This window comes from Equus asinus, chromosome 2 (assembly GCF_041296235.1).
Source record: "Equus asinus isolate D_3611 breed Donkey chromosome 2, EquAss-T2T_v2, whole genome shotgun sequence".
In the NCBI taxonomy this organism is placed as follows: domain Eukaryota; kingdom Metazoa; phylum Chordata; class Mammalia; order Perissodactyla; family Equidae; genus Equus; species Equus asinus.
In genome coordinates, this window is record NC_091791.1 from 85,473,021 (window position 1) to 85,494,992 (window position 21,972).

Sequence of the window (21,972 nt, forward strand, 5' to 3'; positions counted from 1 at the left end):
CTATAATAAGGCTCCACTGTATTCATCCTTGACTCTGAATTTCCTACTTTTAGGCAAACATAGCTCTGTTTTCCTATAGCCAGCTTGGCAGGTGCTTGTTACGTTATGCAAATTGGCAGGTGCTTATAATTTTATGGAGGAAGAATAACCCTCCTACCCCTAGGAAAGTCATCCCCCAAGAGCCTGGAGGGACACATGGGCACAGTGAGGAGGGAAGGAAGGAAAGATGAAGAGAGGGAGGGAGGGAGGGAGGAAGGGAGTCGACCTCCCACACGCTGGAAACTGCTGAATCAGTCCTGACCTCCAGAGGTGTCCACTGTCCCAGCGGACCCCCTCACATACTGGCTTGACTCCTGCCTGTCCTGTCACTGAGCTCCTGGGAGCCCACTTTGGAGAGCCAGCCCCACCTTCAAAGACTCACTCCAGGGCCCGCAGCTTCTTCCACTCAGGGCTCCTAGCCCCTTGCTTAGGCAGAGCTTCCCTCTGTACCAGAATATTCTTTCAAGGCCAACTGCAACAGGTGGCAAGCCTTCAACACCTCTGCCAAGAGCAACACCTCGGCAGACAAAGGAGTTGAGGTCATCTACAGCTCAGTTTAGAGCCTGATTTCACGAGGCCAGCGGGAGTCCAGAGAGTGACAACAGCCTGCTTGCTCATAAGGTTATTCAATTCAAATATAGGACCAATATTCCAAGGGGTCCAGAAGGCAGCGACTGTAAGCTCACGTTGTCAGCGAGTGCCTGCTCTGGAAAGACCAAGGTCCTGCAGGCAGGGCGGGAGGCAAAGGCCCCAGGAGAGGACACAGCTAACATCAAATGTGAGACATGTAGCGACAGGTTCCTCCAGCCTCACCACGCCTTTATTTCCTTTCAATATTCAGAACACCTGGGAACCTGGCCAGACAACAGCTCCAAAGCCTCCTGGCATGGCACTAAAATTGGGGGGAAAATCCCTAGGGCCCTTTCATCGAAAGGAAACGTGGTAGGGTTCCATGGGAAAGTGAGTGAGAGGAGAGGGGAGAGGGGAGAGAGGAACCAGGGAGGGGATCCTAGAGCAGGGAAAGGCAGAGGAAGGGAGTGGAGGAGGGGAGCGTAGAGGAGGGGAGGGGAGTTCTTTTCTGTTAATCTAAATCAGCCTTGGGGTCAAGTGTTAAATAAATCCCACATTTTAATTTTTTTTTTTGAGGAAGATTAGCCCTGAGCTAACATCAGCCACCAATCCTCCTCTTTTTGTTGAGGAAGACTGGCCCCGAGCTAACATCCATGCCCATCTTCCTCTACTTTATATGTGGGACGCCTACCACAGCATGGTGTGCCAAGCAGTGCCATGTCCACACCAAGGATCCAAACTGGTGAACCCTGGACCACCGAAACAGAACATGTGCACTTAACCACTGTGCCACTGGGCCAGCCCCTAATTGTTAATATATATATCACAAGCCAAGTTTTAAGCTTTTTTTAAAATGAAAAGAGCAGATGACAAACGTCCATTATCATCTTGTTCTGGCAAAAACAATGCTAGATATATATTTAGAGATGATCACAATATATATATTGATTATATATATATATGAATGTTTGATTTTAATAAATAATGATATATTGTAAGATAGATTCTAAATATATACTTAAATATCACATACGACATATATAATACATAGTATATACAGTAACTATATGTTATAAATGACATATATAGTGTAGGCTATATATAGCAATCATATATTAGACTATATACTCTAACTCTAGCCACTAAATTAGACCAAAAATAGAACTATGTATGCCGAAAGTTTTTCTTTTTGCTTCTTCTTTTTTTTTAAAGATTGGCACCTGAGCTAACGTCTGTTGCCAATCTTCTTCCTTTTTGTGTTCTTCTTCTTCTCCCCAAAGCCCCCCAGTACGTAGTTGTATATCCTAGTTGTGAGCGCCTCTGGTTGTGCTATGTGGGAGGTGGCCTCAGCATGGCCTGAGGAGCAGTGCCATGTCCGCGTCCAGGATCTGAAGTGGCGAAACCCTGGGCCGCCGAAGCGGAGCGCGGGAACTTAACCACTCAGCCATGGGGCCAGCTCCTCTTTTTGCCCTTCTATATTTTCAACTTCTTCTATAAAAATTCTACATTATTTTGTAATCATATTCAAGAGCTATTAAAACTTTGGAAAGTTGGTATGGCTCAAGGCAAAGCCCGCCCAATATTTACTGCCCCCACTTGGAATGTGGCCCCAGAGCACCCCTCAGAGTAGGGCCCTGCTGAGCCTCTGAGGATGGACAGACCTCTTTCTGTTCACTGCCAGCACAGTGAGGAGATGGGGTCAGGTAAGCCTTCCATTCTTCGAATGCCTGCAAAGGGGTCTTCCTCTCATCTTCAGAGTGGGGCCTGGAGGGGATGGCAGGAACGGTTGCACAGGTGGCTCCCCCTGAGTCATCCATCTGTCTCTCATCTTCTGCAGACAGGCTGCCCCTGGCCTCCCGGAGCTGCAGGCTCTGGATAAGCAGCCAACAAGCTTCCAAGTCAGCTTCCCACACTTTTCCAAGCAGCGGACACTTGCAGCTAAGAGGAAAGGGAAACAAAGGCATAAAAGTTAATTCATTGGCATTTCATCAGACGAAGTCAATAGCTTGCCTACTTGGCTGAAAGTTAGCTAGTCATCATACAGTTAACAACTTAATTTTACATTGTCGCAAATGATTTCAACCAGAAGTTTCAGAAAAGTCAAATTTGTATACAATCAAGTAACAGTGAAATAAGTATTGGTCTTTCTTAGCTACTTGGTCTGTAAGGACGTCCAAGAACCTGTGTATTTTCCCAGACTCAGTGGGCCAATACAACACAGCCCCCACTCATGTCTGTGCTCCAGCCCTGCTGGTTTTCTTTAAGTCCCAAGACCTACCCAACTCCCCCTGGCTAAGTCCTTTTCCAGGTGGTATTTCATCTGCCTAGACTGTCCTTTCCCCACCATTTCCCCTTACCAACACACACTCACTCACGTAATGTAAATAAATGAAGCAGTGCAGGGCTAAGATAAACCGTAACAACTGATATTCAGCCTCAGTGGCAGAAAGCAATCGACAGGCGTGGACTGGCTAGTAGAAAGGACATATCCCTCTGCATGAAGTCCTTCATAAGCTCAAGCCAACTGAAGCTTCAATTCTGACTAAAGAAATGTAGACTCAACGTTGACAAAAATTTTGATTTTTCTTGGAAGCCAAAAATCTGGGATTTTAAATGAAAATATCTTTTTCATACATCCATTCAGCTTCAGGTTGGATATTTTCTACACATTTATCTTCCATTCAATAATCTTTCCTTCTACTGTTTCTAATCTGCTATTCAATTTATCTACTCTGTTCTAAGTTTTAGTTACTTTGTTTTTCAGTTCTATAACTTTTATTTGATTTTCTTTTCTATATTTCAGTTCTCTGCTGAAATTATCTATCACGTCCTCTGTTTCCTTGAACATAATAATCATTATTTTAAAGCCTGTGTTTATAAATGATGAATACAGCAGGGAAAAGAAAAAATGAGATAGAAGCAATATTAGAAGAGAGATTAGCTAAGAATTGTCAAACATTGACAGAGGACATCAAACTACACACCTAGGAAGCACTACAATCTCAAAGCAGGAAAAATGAAAGGAAAAAACACACCAAGGTTCATCATAGCAAAACGACTGGACACTAAGGACAGAACAAAACTTTTATAAGCAGTCAGAGAAAAAAACAAATTCACTTCAAAGGATGAGTCATATGGGTGACAGAAACGGTGGCAACTAGAAGACAGCAAAACAGTGTCTTAAAAATGCTGAAAGAAAATAACTGCCAATCTAGAAATTATACACTCATTTTCAATTTCCTTCAAAAATAAAAGAAAAACAAAAATATTTTCAGATAAACAAAAACTGAAATACTTCCTTGGCAGCATATCCGTAACGAGACAATGATCCCAGCTGGAAGCAAAGACAGGCATAAAGGAATGAAAAACAATGGAAAGAGCAAATATGTGGGTAAAACTAAGTGAATATGGATGCAAATAAAAAGCAATGATATCTTTTTCAGTCTAAAATATATGCAGAATTAAAATACGTGACAACCAGCACAAAGGGAAAGAGGGAGAAAAAAGAACTAAAACAGTCTCAGCTCTTCGTGTCGTCCAGAAAGTAGTAAAAGTGCTTATTTACATTAGACTTCAAAATGTTAAGGACTCAGGGGCTGGCCCCGTGGCTGAGTGGTTAAGTTCGTGCGCTCCGCTGCAGGCGGCCCAGTGTTTCGTCGGTTCGAATCCTGGGCGTGGACATGGCACTGCTCATCAAACCACGCTGAGGCAGCGTCCCACATGCCACAACTAGAAGGACCCACAACAAAGAATATACAACTATGTACAGGGGGTTTTGGGGAGAAAAAGGAAAAAAAAAAATTTTAAATCTTTAAAAAGAATAAAAGAAAAATGTTAAGGATTCATATTGAATCCTTTATGGCAATCATAAAACAGAGAGGTTAAAAGAATGTATAACTGGAGGCTGTCCTGGTGGCGCAGTGGTCAAGTTCGCACGCTCTGCTTAGGCAACCCGGGGTTCACAGGTTTGGATCCCAGATGCGCACCTAGCACCACTCATCAAGCCACGTTGTGGCGGCATCCGCATAAAATAGAGGAAGACTAGCACAGATGTTAGCTCAGTGACAATCTTCTCACAAACAAAAAGAAAGAATGTATGACTGACATACAAATATGGGAGAAATTTAAAAAATTAAAAGTACTTAAGTATTGCTTTAATTAAAGCAATAAAGAGACACGAATGAACACAATAGAGACGGGAAAAATGGTAACACAAATATTTATACCCAAATATATTAGGAATTACATTAAATATCAATAGATAAATACTGTATTTAAAAGGCAAAGATTTTAGACCAGAATAAAAAATTGAAATCCAATTACATGTTGCTTAAAAGAAACAAATTAAATATAAGGATACAAACAGGTTGCAAGTAAAAGAATGGAATGACATGTCATGAAAGCATTATTAGAGATAAAGTGTAGTGGGGAAAGGACGATCTTTTCAACGTATTGTACTATGGTTAATTAGATGTCACTATAGGAAAAAAGTCAAATCATGACTGCTGGCTCACACCATACAAAAACTAATTTCAGGTGGATTGTAGATCAAAATGTGAAAGACAAAACAATAAAACTTCTAGAATTAATACAGGATAATATCTTTATGACTTTGTAGTACGCGAAGATCTCTTAAACAGGATGTAAAAAGTGCTAACCACAAAGGAGACAAAGGATAACTTTGACTTCATTAATATTAAGAACTATATTCATCAATAAAACACCATTGAGAGAATGAAATGGTAAGCCACAGAGTGGGAGAAATGATCTGTAAAACATGTAACCAACAAAGGACTGATTCCAGAATATAAATATAAACAGGACTCCTACAAGTTAGTAAGAAAGAGACAGACAATCCAGTTTTGAAAAAGGGCAAAGACTTGAACAGACACTTTACAAAAGAGGACATCTAAATGGCCAATAAGTAACATGAAAAGATGATCAACACCACTAACCATGAGGAACATACATAGTAAACCACAGTGTGATGTACAACGCATCAACAAGATGGCTAGGATGTAAAAGCTTGATGAACCAAGTGTCAGAAAAGATATGGAGCTACTCGTCCTCTCATATACTGCTGGTGGGAGTGTACATGAATGCAAAATCTTGAAATCTCTATGACATTGTACTCATGTCGGAAATATGTTGATCATACGACGCAGCAACGCAACTCCTAGGTACAGGCATACCTCATTTTATTGTACTTCACTCTGCTGTGCTTTGCAAATACTGTGGTTTTTACAAGACCCTCCAACAGCACAAAGATTACAACTCTCTGAAGGCTCAGATGATAGTTGGCATTTTTTAGCAATAAAGTATTTTTAAATTAAGGTTCATACATTGCTTTATTAGACATAATGCTATTGCACACTTAATAGACTACAGTATAGTGTAAACATACTTTTATATGCACTTTTATATATACATTGGCTTATATAAACCAAAAAATTCCTGTGACTTGTTTTATTGCAATATTCGCTTTATTGCAGTGGTCTGGAACCCAACCCGCAATATCTCCAAAGTATGCTCATTACATACTCAATGAAATGCATAGACAGTCAATTCTCATTATTCGCATTAGCTGTGTTCTATAAAGTCACCACGAGCGCTGAATTAGTGGATACTGAGCAATCACTCCCAAAGGAGACATAGGGTTATGCTCCCATGAGCCTCTTGTCATGTTTTCATCAACCAGACAACATATAATCTTGTTTTATGTGTGTTTCTGCTTAAACACACCTTATTTAATATATTTTGTTGATTCATGAACACTGAACTCATGGTCAACGGCACTATAACTCATGCCTGAACAAAGCTCATCTAACACCCGTATATTCTCCACAAGGCGCATCGCACCATCCTTGCACTTGGGAGCACTTGACAGCACTTCAGCACTAGACTGGGGGGGCATTTTAAACAGCAAAACCACCAAGAAAATACACAAAACTGCAAAAAACATGGCACTAAATAGACAGCAAAAAGTGCACCTATTTACAGGATGAGAACTGTGACGAGAAGACACAGCGATGCCTTGATCAACCTCAGCGGGGAACATGCACAGCGGGTGACTCAAATTTTGAGCCACTCTGCGCACATCCATGAATGATGGTGAAAGTTCTGCAGGTATTGATTTTGGGGTTACAAATAAATTCTAGCGAGCAAGCAAATTCACAAATACAGAATCCAGAAATAATGAAGATCAGCTGTAAATCTGATCATGCAACATTATTTGTGACAGCCAAAACCTGGGAGGGAAAACAAATGTCCAGAAACAGAACAGGCAACTTGTGGAATATTCATTCATTAGAATGTCATACCGCAAAGAAGATGAGAAATTAGTACAGTCCACAACAACATGGATGAATCTCATAGACATAAGTTCAGGCAAAGACAAAAAGACAAAGGAGGCACTGTGATTCCACTTATTTTTATATTTTAAAATATGCAAAACTAATCAGTGGTGTTAGAAATCTGGATAGTGGCTGCTTTTGGGAGAAGGAGGGTAATGACAGAGAGAGGCATAAGGAGGGCTGCTAGTGTACTAGGAGTGTGTTATTTCTCAAGGTGGTGGTGATGAGTATGTTCATTTTGTGAAAATTCATCAAGCGGTACATTCATGCTGTGTGCACTTTCTGGGTATGGTATATGCCGGTCTAAAATAATAAAAAGAGAGAAAGAGAGAAGACAGATTTCCAAGCCAAGTCCTGGAGCAGCAGTGTGGGAATGGGGTCTGGTAACACGAGAAGCACCAATCTTTACCAAGGAGCACTCAACTGGTATTTTCCAGCTTCCCAATTGTAGCCAGTCTGATAAGTGTAAAGTGGCATCTTGCTTTTTGCAGTCGTGTTTCTTCACTAGGATAGCTCCGTAGCCACTCCGATTTTCTTCTGTGAACTGTCTTTTTACATCCATTGCCTGTTTATTCCTTTCTTGGGTGCCCCATCCTCTTCCAAGAGCTTTTGTTGAAGGAAACACTTTATTGCCACTTCAATATCTTTAGTTTTTCTAGTCTACTCAATTTTCTATTTCTTCTTGTATCCTAACATTTTATATCTTTCACAGAAATCAATCCATTTTCTCCTGGGTTTCATATATATTGTAACTTTTGTTCATAATTTTAAAAATTATTTTTAAAATCTCTGCTGTCCATAGACATTTTTCCTTTTCATTCTGTTTTAATCATTGACCTCTTTTCTGATTTATCTTGTTCAGCCTTATCAGAGGTTTGCTGTCATCTTAACCTTGTCAAAGAACTGACTTTTGCTTTGTTTATCTCTGATATTGATTTCTGTTCTCTATTTCCTTGATTTCTGATCTTATCTTTATATTTCCTTTTTTATCGTTTCTTTGGATTTATTATCTTTGTACTAGCTTCTTCTGTTAAACTCTGAACTCACTTGTTTCCTTTCTTTTAGTTTCCTCTCTTACTATTTTAATTTTCTAATAAACGTATTTAAAGCTCTAAATTTTTGTCTGAGTAGTACTTAAACCATGTCCAACATATTTATTTATTATGTTTGTTTTCAAAATCTTAAATATTTAAAATATACAGAAAAATATGGAGAATAATTTAACAAACACTTGTATACCTACCATCGCACTTATCAATTTTTTAATATTTTCCTGTAATTGCATCAAATGTTTTTTGAGAATTTACAACATTATTGTCCCACTAATTTTATAGTGTTTTCATTGTCTTTCCTCATGGTTACCTCTTTAACTCAAGAGCTATTTAGTAGTATGTTTTTCAATTTCTACATGGAAGATAATTCTTCAGCTCCCTTTTTGTTAGGTTAATATCTAACTTTATTGTATAATGGTCAGCAACATACTTTATAAAATTAATTGAGGCTTCCTCTATCACCTAGTAGTTGATTGCTCTTTGTAAATGTTCTATATGTGTCCAAAAGGAATGAGTGTTCTGTGCATTGAGTCCAAAGTTAAAGCCTATTATGCTATTAAAATTCTTATATATTTGCTTTTTTTTGGTCTGTTTCATCTACCAGTTTCTGAGATGAGTGTTTTAAACTTCCGACTACAATCTTTTTTCTTTTTTTTTTCCCTGAGGAAGATTCACCCTGAGCTAACATCTGATGCCAATCTTCCTCTTTTTGTGTGTGAGCCGCCACTACAGCATGGCCACTGACAGACGAGTGGTGTAGGTCCTCACCTGGGAACCAAACCTGGGCCACTGAAGCAGAGCACAACAAATTTAACCACCAGGCCACAGGGGCTCACCTCCCTAACTACAATTCTTTTTTTTTTCTGGGATGAAGATTAGCCCTGAGCTAACATCTGTTGCCAATCTTCCTCTTTGTTTTTTTTTTTTGGCTTGAGGAAGATTAGCCCTAAGCTAACATCTGTGTCAATCTTCCTCCACTTTATATGTGGGGCACCACCACAGCATGGCTGATGAGTGGAGTAAGTCTGCACCCAGGATCTGAACCAGCAAACCTGGGCCACCAAAGCAGAGTGTGCAGAACTTTAACCATTTGGCCATAGGGCCAGCCCCCTACAATTCTTGATTCTTCTATGTCCTTCCATAGTCTTTTTGGTTGTTTTATTTATTTCAGATTATGATGTTAGTTGCACGTGTTCCAATCATTACATTTTTGACTGCTTCTTTTCAGTATATAATGCTCTTCTGTGTTGATATGATATTTTAGCCTTAAAATCTATTTTGTCTGATATTATAATTGTCACTCCAACATTCTTTTCAATTTTTCCTGGCTTATATATTTGCCACCTTTTATTTTCAACTTTTTTACATAGTTTTTTCAAAAATGAATCTAATACAAAACATTTTGGTGAATTTTATAAAAATCTATTCTGGGATTTTATGTTTGGGATTGGCAGATTTAACCCAAGTATTCACAATTACTATAATTATTATGTGATTGTTGCTGTTTTTCTGATTTATTACAACAAAGAATTTCAATTTTTTGATTTTTGTGTCTCTATTTCATCTTTCCTAACTTTCTTTTTCTTTTTATTGAATTCAAATACAGTTGTGAGAAGGAATACAGAGAGATCCCATATACTCTTTCCTCAGTTTCCTCAATGGTAACACTTTGCAAAACTATAGTACAATATCACCACCATGGAATTGACATTGATACAACCCACTGATCTTATTCAGATTTCCTCTCATTTGTGTGTGTGTGTGTCCATAGTTCTATACATCTTTATCACTTGTGTAAGTTCATGCATCCACCAGCCCATTCAAGATACAGAACGATTCCACCACATGGGGATCCCGATGTCCCATTTTATAAACATACTCACCTATTTCACACCCTGCCCCCCATCCCTAGCCCCTGGGAATCACTAAGTCTGTTCTCCACTTCCAAAATTTTGTCATTTCAGAAGTGTTATATAAATGGAATCACAAACCATGCAGCTTTTGGAATTGGCTTTTTCCATCCAGCCTAGGTCCCTGGAGATTCGTGCACCCGTAGTTTACTATTCCTTTTAATTGCTGAGTAATATTCCACGCGATGTTTGTACCACACTTTGTTTAACCATTCACCTGCTGAAGGACGTCTGTGATGTTCTGAGTTTGGGGATATTATGAGTACAGCTGCTATGAACATTTATGGACAGGATTTTGCATGAAATAAAATGTTCATTTCTCTGGAATGTCCAAGAGTACAATTGCTGGGTTGTATAGTAATTGCATATTTAGTTTTGTAAAAAACTGCTGAACTGTTTTCCAGAGTGGCCATACCATTTTACATCCTCACCTGGAATGTATGAGTGATCTAGTTTCTTTGTTTCCTCACTATTCGGTGCTATTACGTTTTTTTTAAGCTATTCTGATAGGTGTGCAGTCATAGCTCACTGTCGTTTTAAGTTGCATTTCCGTCGTGTATAATGATGTTGAGTATCTTTTCCAGTGTTTATTTGCCATCTGCATATCCTCTTCAGTGAGATGTCTGTTCATGTCTTTTGCTAAATTTCTAGTTGTATTGATTTTTCTTTAACATTTAGTTTTGAGAATTCTTCGTATATTCTAGACTACAGTCCTTTGTTAGATATGTGGTTTGCAAATTTTCTCCCAGTCTGTAGCTCGTCTTTTCAACCTCTTCACACAAGATTTTGCAGAGCAAAAGTTTTTTACTTTAATGAAGTCCAGTTTATCAATGGTTCCTTTCAATGAATCGTGCTTTTAGTGTCAAGTCTTAGAAATCTTTCCCTAACCTTAGATTTACTCCTACTTTTTTTTCCAAAGGGATTTTTACTTTCATATTTTACAGCTAAGTCCATGGTCCATTTTAAGTTAATTTTTGTATAAAGTATGAGATTTAGGTCACAGTTCATTTTTTTTACCTATGCATACCCAATCAATCTCTCCAGCACCACCTGTAAAAACTCTACCCTTCCTCCATTGAATTGCTCTTACATCTTTGTCAAAAATCACTTGACATATTTGTGAGGACGTAATTTTTAGGATTCCATCTTAATGTATTTACAATATTTTGGATTGTATCTCTTTGAATAGCTTTCATAATAGTCGTCATGTGTATTACAATATACATATGTGAGATTAAAATCTACTGGCATTGACATTTTACTATTTTGAGAATATGTGTAAACCTTACTTCCATTTAGATCTCTTTACCTTCCCCATTTTTAAATATCATTGTCTTAAATATCAATGGTGTTATAATTTTTGTTTTAATAATCAAATATGTTCTATAAAACTCATAAGAAAAGTCTACTGTACTTCTGCTCTTTCCATTTTTCTGTCTTCTTTCCTGAAGCTCCAATTCTTTCTTTTATCATTTCCTTCCTGTTTCAAGAACTTCCCTTGGCTAATCTTTAATGTCCTATCAAGAAATACATAGTTTCCTTCATCTGAGAATTTCTTTATTTCCTCTTTGTTCTTGAAGGATAATTTTGCTGGATATAGAATTCCAGGTTGATTCTTTTCTTTCATCACCTGAAAAGTGTGCCACTTCTTTCTGGCTTTCATGGTTTCAGATGAGAAGTCCACTGTTACTGAAATTGATATTCGCCTATAGGTAATGCATCATTCTTTCTGGGTGCTTTCAAGGTTTTTTCTTTGTCTTCTAAGTTTTCAGAAATTCTATTCTGATATGTTTTGGTCTGGATTTGTCTGGATTTATTCTGTTGAGGATTTGCTAAACTTCTTGAATCTGTAGGTTTGTGTCTTTCACCAAAATCTGGAAGGCGTTGGCCATCATTTCATCAAATAATGTTCCAGTCCCACTCTGTTTTCTCCTCCTTGGTACAATAATCTAAGTGATGGATCTTTCATTATTGTCCCTCAGGTCTCTGAGCATCTGTTCATTTTTTTTCACTTTCTCTTGATCGGATGGGGTAAATTCTATTGAAGTGTTCTCAAGTTCATTACTTTTATCCTTTGGCACCTTCACTCTACTGTTGAGTCTCTCCAGTGTGATTTTTATTTCTGCTTTAGTATTTTCAGTTGTATAATTTCCACCTGGTTCTTTTTTTTTTTGTAACTTGTATATCTTTGCTGAAATTTTCTTTTCCTCTTTTCATTTATTTCAATAGAATTTGCAATTGCTTAGTGAAGCATTTTTATGATGGCTGCTTTAAAATTCTTGTCACTTGATTCCAACATCTCCATGTTGATGCCACTTGATTGTTTTTTCTCATTCAAGCTGTGATTTCCTTGGTTTTTATTATGATGAATGATTCTCAATTGTATCCTGGATATTTGGGTAAATATGTTAGGAGATTCTGAGTCCTATTTAAGTGTTTTACTTTAGGAGGCAATAACCCTGTTTACATTTATCACAGAGGTCCTGTTCTACTTTTATGGGCTAGGGTTCCCATGACATTTTAATTTTAGAAGCCTTTGCAGCGAGTTTGTTTGTTTGCGGGAAGAGGGTTGTTCCATTTTGTTTCATTTGGTTTTTGTCTGCTCTATTTATCTGTTCACACAAGGGCTTCCACTAGCCCCAGCTGGATTGCCTGAGGAGCAAAGAAGTTTCCCAAGGCCAGGCCACTGAGTGCCTCTGGGAGCGGAGGGGAGGCTCAGGCCAGCAGGGAGGGAGAACACTTCTCAGAGTGCCCTTTGCTGGTGGTGCCAGCGTCACCAGGTGTTGTTTGAAGGGCTCTCTTAGATCCAGGGGAAGAATGAGCCTCTCTCGGCTTCACCTTAGCACACCTTCCCCTCCCTCTCATTCTATCACCATCCTGCCTCCAAGGTGATATATTTGTATATATTTTGAGACTATATTTTTGTTCTAGATTTTTACTCAAACATATTTTTGTTTTATCTGTAAGTCCTCTATTTCATCAACAGTAAAATTACTAAGGGTTTTCAAGCACTCTCTCACATATCTCTTACTGTCCTCCTGGATTTATCTTTGTTGAAATACTTCCTCTCAGATTGCTTCAGAGAAGATCACAGATGGTAAAACCTTTTAATGACTTATAGGTCTGAGAACATCTTCATTTCACACTCAAACGCAAAACAATGGTTTAGCTTAATATTCTGGTTTTGACACTTTGAAAATATTACTCCATGGCCTTCTTACATTCTGTGCTGCTATTGAAAAGCATGAGATCAGTCTAATTCTTTAATAGCTGATCCACTCTTAGAATTTTCTTTTTATCTTTGTTATATATAAATTTTAATTACAAACTATTGAGGCCCCTCCCCTTTTTATATCTTGTTTTGTACTCCATTAATCCCATCAGTCTAAAGTCTTACATCTTTTCCTTTTTCTGAGAAAGTTTCAGTCATTAGTCTCTCAAATATTTCCACCCTCTCTTCTGTTAATTGTTTTCTTTCCTTCTGGGATTCTTTTCATATGAACATTGATCAAACAATTCTATTCTGTATATTACTTATCTTTTATCTTTCCCTTCTCCCTGTCTACTCCTGATGCCCTCAGAATTTTTTGACATGATATTCTGGCTTACTAATTGGTTCTCCAGCTGAATCTATTTGGCTATTCAATCTATTTACTGAGACTCCCCCCCCCCCCGCAATTTTTATATTCTGCATTATCTCAATTTCCATTTGGGTTTCTTTATGACTTCTTGTTTATTTCATATCTCCATATCCTCCCTTATCTTTGGGAAATATTTGATAAGCTTATTGAACATCTTGTTGTATCTAATTCAGTAATTACGCTTCATCAGATAAATGTCTTTCTGTTGGTTGTTGTTTTTTTATAGCAGCTGTCCTCCTAAGAAGCCTCATTTATTTTCCATACGAGTTCATATTTCCTCAGGCATATTGACTACTTTGGCTGATGATGGGTCCTTGGAGAAGGGATAATGACAAAGCCCAAACTTGTATCCATCATAATAGGCTTAGGTGGTGGGAGGGTGGGGTACCATCTCAGGGAATAGAGTCTCTGCTGGAATAATCTGTACTTATGTGCTTGCAGGAATACATAGACTCCCTCAATTATAATTATCTACCCCTCCGGGAACAGGGAGGCCTGGGGGATGCTCAAGATCCAAGCCATCTGTTCGATATCCTCCCATGGCAGTGCTTCTCTGATGTTGGTTTTCTAGTCCTTTCTCCCATGACTCACTGAGCAGCAAGTGCTTGCCTGTTTGTAGAAGCAACATGGTGGGCACTCGCCTCCCAGGCAATGTGGGAGGAAGAAAAGGACATGCTTGAAAACTTCTCTTCCACTTTATCACCTGTTTCTTCCCCACATGGGGACCAAATCACCTTCAGTTGCCTGAGGGGTTCTTGGTTATTTTTTTATTATTAACTTGACAGATCCATCAGCAGCTCTCTGGCTTCTAACAGGTGTGCAGGGCTTGACTCAAGGGAAAGAGCCAGCAGCCCACTTCTCATAATTTTCCTGAGGGAAAAAAGTGTGCTGTTTCTGTAAACAATTTTCTACATTGTACTGATGCGAATACTATCACTTTGTGTCCACTTGCTGTTTGAAAAAATAGAGCATGTACAGTCTTTGAGTGAAAGCGGGGCTTGTCCTGAAATATCTCTTAGAATGCACATGTCAAAGTCTGGAAGCCAGTTTTAGAGACGTATGCTGAATGGTGAGTAAATCATGTAAGTGCAAAATTGCAGTGCTTCATTATGGCCCACGTAATAATTTAATCAAGCTTCAGATTTTTGAAATATCCTCTTATTGAATCCATTTGTACTAAAGAGAGTAGTGGTTGATTTCAAGGTCTTGAGATGCTTTGCTATTCCTGCACAGGAGAGTAATTAGGTCATTAGTAATAATTCCTTAAATGAATGACTCCAAGCTACTTGAGCTATGTGAGATCTTTGGTGATGTTTCACAACCAGTAATGAGGCAATTGAAAGATATAATTTCAGTGTTTGGGGGAAAGTTCTTGAATAGAGAATTGAGATTCATCATTTTGTTACTCCTGCCAGTTGGAAGTAAAATGAGGTTGAAGAGATCATGTGATTATGGCTCCACTCCTCATGGAACGGAGGCATGTCTGTGTTATTCAGAGGGAATGATGATAAGAGAGAAAGTAGGCAGGAAGTTTGCAGGCAAGCTTCTATCCATTTTAGAAATGGAAATACTGATTTCTAGCACAGACATCTATCATTTCTGCTCTCATCACCAAGCTCTCTTTCCTGACTTATTAATATTTACACTTAAAGGCACTTAACATTTTACCTCATTCTGTACAAACTTTGACAATAATCAGGTCTTTTTATTATACCATGATGCAGTAAAATATCAAAGCAATATGTGAATGCCCACGGTACTAAGCTTTCAACTGCACACTGCTTAAACACTAATGTTTCTGAAAGCATTTCATTCCTTGTCCAACAACAATTTAATCTCCACTTCAAAAAAATTGTTCTTATTAGAAATCTTCAAATTTTATTCCTTTGTCTTTTAATTTTCAAGAAAGAAAAATTAACACAATTCTCCACTGAACAAAGACTTTTGGATTTTAACCTTTTCCCCAAGATGCTATCTGATAACATGACAAGAGGAAATGTACTACAGAAAACAGTGTGTGACCAGGAAACTGTAGTGGACACTGTTGTTTGCTGAGCCAACATCCCTTGCTCTTTTTGTCCTTCCTAACAGAATTCAGGTAGTATTCAGGTAACCAACCCTCCCTCCTTAGGACATATTGGATGGTAACCGTTTCCTAGCTTCTCAGGTAGACAGTGATTAGATGAAAGCAATTGACCTATAACATTCCGCTGGACAAGCCTTTACAGTCCAGGGGTTGGCAACTCCAAATAGCTCAACTAAACTCAATCAGACCAGGTCTGGTGGCCCACGCTGGGGCTGTGGTGGGTGGGGAGTGGTTTTTACTTTCTCATCCAACAGCAATGAGAAAAGACGCTACTGCATCTATCTTGTGACCCTAATGGAGCCAAACCTGAGGCATTATGAATGGAAATGGCTGAAAAGAGAAATGGAAAGTAGCCAGCTTTTTGATGACAAGTCTGAGTTGCTGAATCAACCAACGCTGGTGCCTGTCTCTTTCCTGTTTAAGCCAGTTAGAGCTGGGATTCCTGTTATTTGTGGCTGAACACAGAGCTGATTCAATGAAATCAGATGACTTCAATGGGAGTTTAGCCTCTACTACAAAGTTTGGTGTCCTCTGGAAAATATTTATCACAATTTGAGTTTCTACGTTTGTAATATAATATCTCTTATGTCCATCTCAGAGGATGAATTGTAAAAAGGAAGATACAAAATGATGTATACAATATGTGAAAGAGCAGTAGTAGTGGAAAAAGTACATAACTTCTAAAATCTTAAATAGTAGGAGGCACTGATAAAATGAAAATCAGTCTTAAATATGTATGTATGGTGGCCAAGATGTGACCATTATTGTCTATATTAGTTTACAATTCTCCTATTATTATGTAAGACGTATAGATTGGGTGAGACCAATGATTAATTCCACCCAAGATTCAACTTGCCAGCAAGAATAAAAGACATTTCGCAGAAGGGTAATGCAGTTACTCATCATTATCAGCATCATCTTCTTCCTCATCATCCCCATCACTACAACCACCATCACCATCGTCACTATGGTTAACAGTTATTAGTCAGGAGCTATTCAAAGAGTTGTTAATCCTGAAAACAACTCTATGATGTAGATAGTACTGCTACATTGTAGCAGTTTTAAAATATAATTCAAATTCTTTACTATTCCTATAATCGAGAGGTGCAATCTAGGTTCTCTCCTCTTGAATCTGGGCTGGTCTTAGTGACTTTCTTGTAACCAATAGATCACAGAGGGAGTAATACCACGTAACTTCCAAGGCCAGATCATAAAAGGCCATGGAGCTTCCACTGGGTGATTTGGGACAGCTGCTCTCAGTGAGGCCAGGTGCCATGCAAGAAGTCTGTCCTGAGATCACCATGCTGGAGACATTACGTCCAGCCACTTGGTCAACGGCATTAGCTGTGATCTCAGCTCACAGCCCCCATCAGCTGCCAGCCGTGTGAGTGAGCCATCTTGCCCGTCCAGCCCAGCTGAGCCGACATGACTGTAACCTCTACCTCGTGACTTCAACTCCAAGCAAGGACGGCCTTGTCAAGCCCTTCCCAAGTCAAGACCCACAAAACTGTGAGCAAAGGAAAATGACTGTGCTGGCACAGACCTCTGTTTGACAGGTGAGAAAATTAAAGTAGCCTCAGAAATCAAAGATATATTCTGATCATAAACCTGCTCAGCTTCCCTTTCCTATTGTGGATAAGCCAATCAGCCATGGATTTTAGAGGTCCTTTCCAACTGTGCAGCCTATTTAAAACTCTAAGTAACAAGTCACTTTTCTTTTCCCCTGCATCGCTCAGTGGTAAACACCAGGTGAAGAAGGAAAGAGAATGCCACCAGGAATAATTAGGTAGATAATTATCTGGAACAACCATTGAACACTCTGTTTTAGGACACAGAATCAAAGTCATAAGGGATCCCCATCAAACCAGCTCCTCCTCTTAATTTCTCTGTTTATATTCATGGTCTCTTTATTCCTGCCTCCTCCTGGCTTGTTCGGTGTTCTCATCCCATTAGAATTCAATCCCTTGAGAAGGGGAACCCTGTCTGTTGTGTGGACTGCTCTATTCCCACCACCAACACATGGTAAGAGAGTGAATTGAACGAAGGCCAGAAATCAGGGTCACTTTTAACCCTTTCTTTCCCTCAACCCCCATATCCAACTATAGATTGTAAATGGAGAATATGGTTCAGGCCTATCTTTTTCCTTTTTGATTGCCACTCCAAATTAAGCATTTCATTTCTTTACCCGTGGAAAACTGCAATTAGTGATGGGCCTCTCTGCCTTCAAACATGTCACTCTTCAAGTGTAGCCCATATATTATTGTTCCAAAGATGTTAGTGGCTCCCATTCCTTGTCAAATGGAAAGCGAAGTCCTTCAAGGCCTCTCCCAAGATGACCCAGCCCTGTTCTGGACTCGTCCCCATTGCTCTCCTGGGTGTTCCTAGATGCCAGCAAAGTGGGCCCCTCACTCTTCGCAGGACAAAGGTACCAGTTCCTAATTACAGTTGACTACTTCTCATGCCCGTTCTTCTCTAAAATGCCCACCCATTAAAAATCAACCAGTTCATCAAGGCCCATCTCAAATGTCACTTTAATAAAGAACTCTCCCTGATGCCCGCCCCATACATAATGTCTCCTTTCTCTGAACCCACAGGGCATACTGTAGTACTCTTAAGATGGTTATTACATTCTGCCTTGATGTCCGGTTTTGCGTACATATACCTTCTTCTACTCTATCTACTTAATGAGATTTGAGAATATGGCACATTCATTTTTTTAAAACCCTATGAAGCATATAGCCTTGCAAGGTATCAATCATGATAGGAACTCAGTATTCGATTAACTGAATGAACTCAGGGAAGTCACATTTAAAGGACTCCTCAGATTTGAAGCAAAGAAAACAATTAAGTTGAAAAACTATCATCCTAATAAACGTTAATAGGGGAAAAGTTTTCCTCATAAGTGATCCCAGTGAAGTGAGTACATTAAAAATTCGAGTTTCGTGGTAAATCTCGATATGGCACTCTACTCTGCCGGTGCTGTATTGGCTTCTAAGCTGTCCAATGACTGGGTGGAAATTTTAAAATTATTTGACTACAATGTCAAAGGGAGGAACCTTTCTAAGCAAGCCACAAAACCTGGCAGTCAAAAAGGAAAAAAAGTGATAAATCTGGATGCATATAAATTTCAACTTCTACGTGGCAAAAATGCCATAAATGAAAGACAAAATGTGAATGACCTATTAGGAAAAAGTACTCCTAACATGCAGCATAGTCCAAGAGTCAAATTCCTTAACCTTCAAAGAGTTTTGGAAATCAATAAGAAAAAAAGCAAACTTCCCAAGAGAAAATAGGCAGACTAGGAAGAAGAAATATAAATGGCCAATCAATATATGACAAGGTGATGGGCTACATTCAAGGTAAACATGTGCAAATTGGGAAATGAAAGTCTAAAAGTTGCAGAATTCACTGTTGGAGAAGGAGGGAAATAAATCAGTACCCTTTTTCATGAAAGTAACTGGGAAACATTTGTAAGATTACAAATGCACACGCCCCTTGAGCTAGCTGTTCCTCTTCCGAGCATGTACCCACCTGACATATTCAGACAAGGAAAAAGCGATGTGTGAAAAAGAACAGCGATTGCATCATGCAAAGCAACCGGAAACAAGAAAATTTATTGTTACATTCCGTGCAACCATTTACAACAGGAGGCTAAGCTCTATCTCTTAAAGTGGAAAGACCGCCAAGAAAAATTAAGCGCAAATAGGTAAAGCGGAGAACAATTGGTATTCCGTTGCTCTCATTTGGATTTTTAAAAAATAACAAAAGGCAGGCACATATATCCATACATGCCCATGCATGAGTGAAATATTTCTGGAAGGATATACTTGAAACTATTTCCTCATGTTGGAGGGGCTATAAGGGGCTTTTACTTTACATTTGACTGCTTTCTGTTGTATTTTTTTTCTTTCAAATAAACCACATGCATCCTTTACTTTTATAACAAGAAAGAAATTTTAAATTTTTTAAATGTGTCCACTTCTTTTGCTTCTGCCATTTGCCAACATTTGCATAGCCTTTACTTTGGGTGCTAAACTTGCCCCTTTGCACAGAGTCCTTGTCGTGGTTTGCGGGGCCCCGTTTTAATGAGTGCAAGCTGGAAGTCAGAGAAATGGCTTCCTAATCAGAGCTCTTCAGAAGTACAAGAGCTACATTTAGTCCTGAGAGCTACAGGATAAATGGAAACACATGCTCACACTGAGGGCAGCCCAGGAATTTTAAAGGAAAACAGGAGCAAGACAAGAGAGAGAGCACGCTCCTCGTAAATCGCCTTGCAGCTTATCTGCTGGGCACATTCCAGTAGCTCAACTCGGACAGAAAAGGCGCTGGCCAGACCGGGCACTATAGGTGAAACAGACTATTCTCCCTACCTCTCAGAACTTTCCACAAAGAGCTCACTAGGGAATGCCAAGAGAATGGAATGGAAGATGACCTGGTAGAGAGCTCACACCCCAAGTGTTTTACCTGACAAACGTGCAGGCCAGAGAGTTAAGGAGCAAGGATTCCACGCAGCTAAGTGGACACTTATATCTGGGGGTTGGAAAAAGAAAATATAGAAATATCTCCAAATGGTTTTGGGGTAAAAACTCCTTACGGGGGTTGGCCCAGTGGCATAGTGGTTAAGTTCACGCACGTGCTCCACTTGGATGGCCTGGGTTTGCCGGTTCGGATCCCCAGTGAGGACCTACACATGGCTCATCAAGCCATGCTACGGCAGGGGTCCCACGTATAAAATAGAGGAAGATGGGCACAGATGTTAGCTCAGGGCCAATCTTCCTCAGCAAAGAGGGGAGGATTTGGAGTGGTTGTTAGCTCAGGGCTAATCTTCCTCAAAAAAAAAAAAACCTCCTTGGGAATGAGTGATGCTGCTCTGCCCTTGCATCCAGCCTGGTGAGGCTGACAGCTCAGTGTGGCAACTGCAGAAAACTAGGGCCATGTCAAACCTACGTGGTGCCCTGTCATGTTGAGCGTCTTACATGTGCTTTCCCCGGGGCCTGGCATTTCCTAGGCACGAACTGCGGAAGGTGGTAACGTTACCTCCAAACAGACAATAATCGCAGCTCAGGAGACGGCCAATAGCCTGCTTACGGGGCAGAGCCTGTTTCTAGTTTTGTAAAAGGAGCCCAGCAAGCGAGCTGCTCCTTCACGAGGGTGTGTCTGCGGGCTGTGCTCTGCGGCAGAGTCACTCCCAGGGCCCAAGAACAAAGGACGTGGCCAGTGTCCACCTCTGGCAAAGGGAACTCAAACACAACTTCCTTACGAAAGATGGGCCACAGGTGCGGGAAGAAAAGTACAGAAGGGAGACCCCAGCGCTCCTTCTGACAGCACGTGCTCAGAGGTGGTGAGGCACCCGGAGGAGTGTGACCACAGCACTAAGCAGCCGGGCACACCGATCACGTCTCCCTCCCAGGCAGCCTTGTCTCTTATTCACCCCCCAGGATTCCTGTGGTGTAAACACAGTCCCAGAGTGGACAGTGGTGTTGGGAGGGGCACAGTGGCCTCAGCTGGCCAGAAGGAGAAGCTGTGAGGCTGCCCTGCACATTTGCTCTCCTTTCGGTGTCTTTCAAGGACCTCACCGGTGGCCAGGACTCCCTCATCTGCAACGGAGAGGGAAGCCCCTCAGAGACAGAAGGGGAATGGCTGTGTGTGGTGTGGTCAGATTCCCATAAACGTGGGAGAACGGAACCACGAGATAATGCAGAGAAATATTCGGTTCTCTTTTCCCCCTTAACCCAGGGGCCCTAAGTTTTACATGGACACATAAGGGTGAGGATGGATAGTGTTCATTGATGAAGTGAGAACCGTAGGAGAGTGGGAGAGAGGAAACGGCGAGTCCCGAGTCCTAGGCAGGGCTGTGCTGCAAGTGCATCATCCTCTAGGCAAAGGGAGGCACTCTGCGAGGGAGTCGAGCGTAGAGCCACTGGGTGAGTACCAGCTATGCAATCTTCGCCAAGTTACTTAACCTCACTGTGCATCTGTTTCCTCATCCAACGAGGTAGGACTGTTGGGTTGAAAGGACTACACAGGGTACTGTGTGTGAAGGACTCAGCACTGTGCCTGTCCCGCAGAGAGCAGCATCTAAGGGTAAACTATTATCTCTACCTGCTTTCTCACTTCTGATCATCTGCCTCCCTTAACTCGATCTTCCTGACTCTGTAGTTTCTCGCAGTGATCCATCCCATAGCCCTCATATCAGGCACTGTCCTATTCATCCTTCAAAACTCAGCTCAAAAGATGTCTTCTCTTTGATGCTCTCCCTCACTCCTCTTGGAAAAGTCAGTTATTCCTCACTTCTAGCGCCACAGCGTTTTGTCCGTACCT

At 40.2% G+C, this 21,972-nt stretch overlaps 1 protein-coding gene across 22 annotated transcripts in view; it reads right to left on the bottom strand.

Moving 5' to 3' along the window:
• Positions 1–21,972, bottom strand: part of DISC1 (DISC1 scaffold protein) — a 395,918-nt gene that overhangs the window by 32,286 nt on the left and 341,660 nt on the right. For all 22 annotated transcript variants that reach the window (XR_011496343.1, XR_011496347.1, XR_011496346.1 and 19 more), the window contains one exon: positions 2,271–2,547. Coding sequence is in view for 5 of the 22 variants with exons in the window: in XM_070492665.1 (XP_070348766.1) it covers positions 2,271–2,547 (277 nt within the window). In the remaining 17 variants the exon portion in view is untranslated. The remainder of the gene's footprint in view (positions 1–2,270; positions 2,548–21,972) is intronic.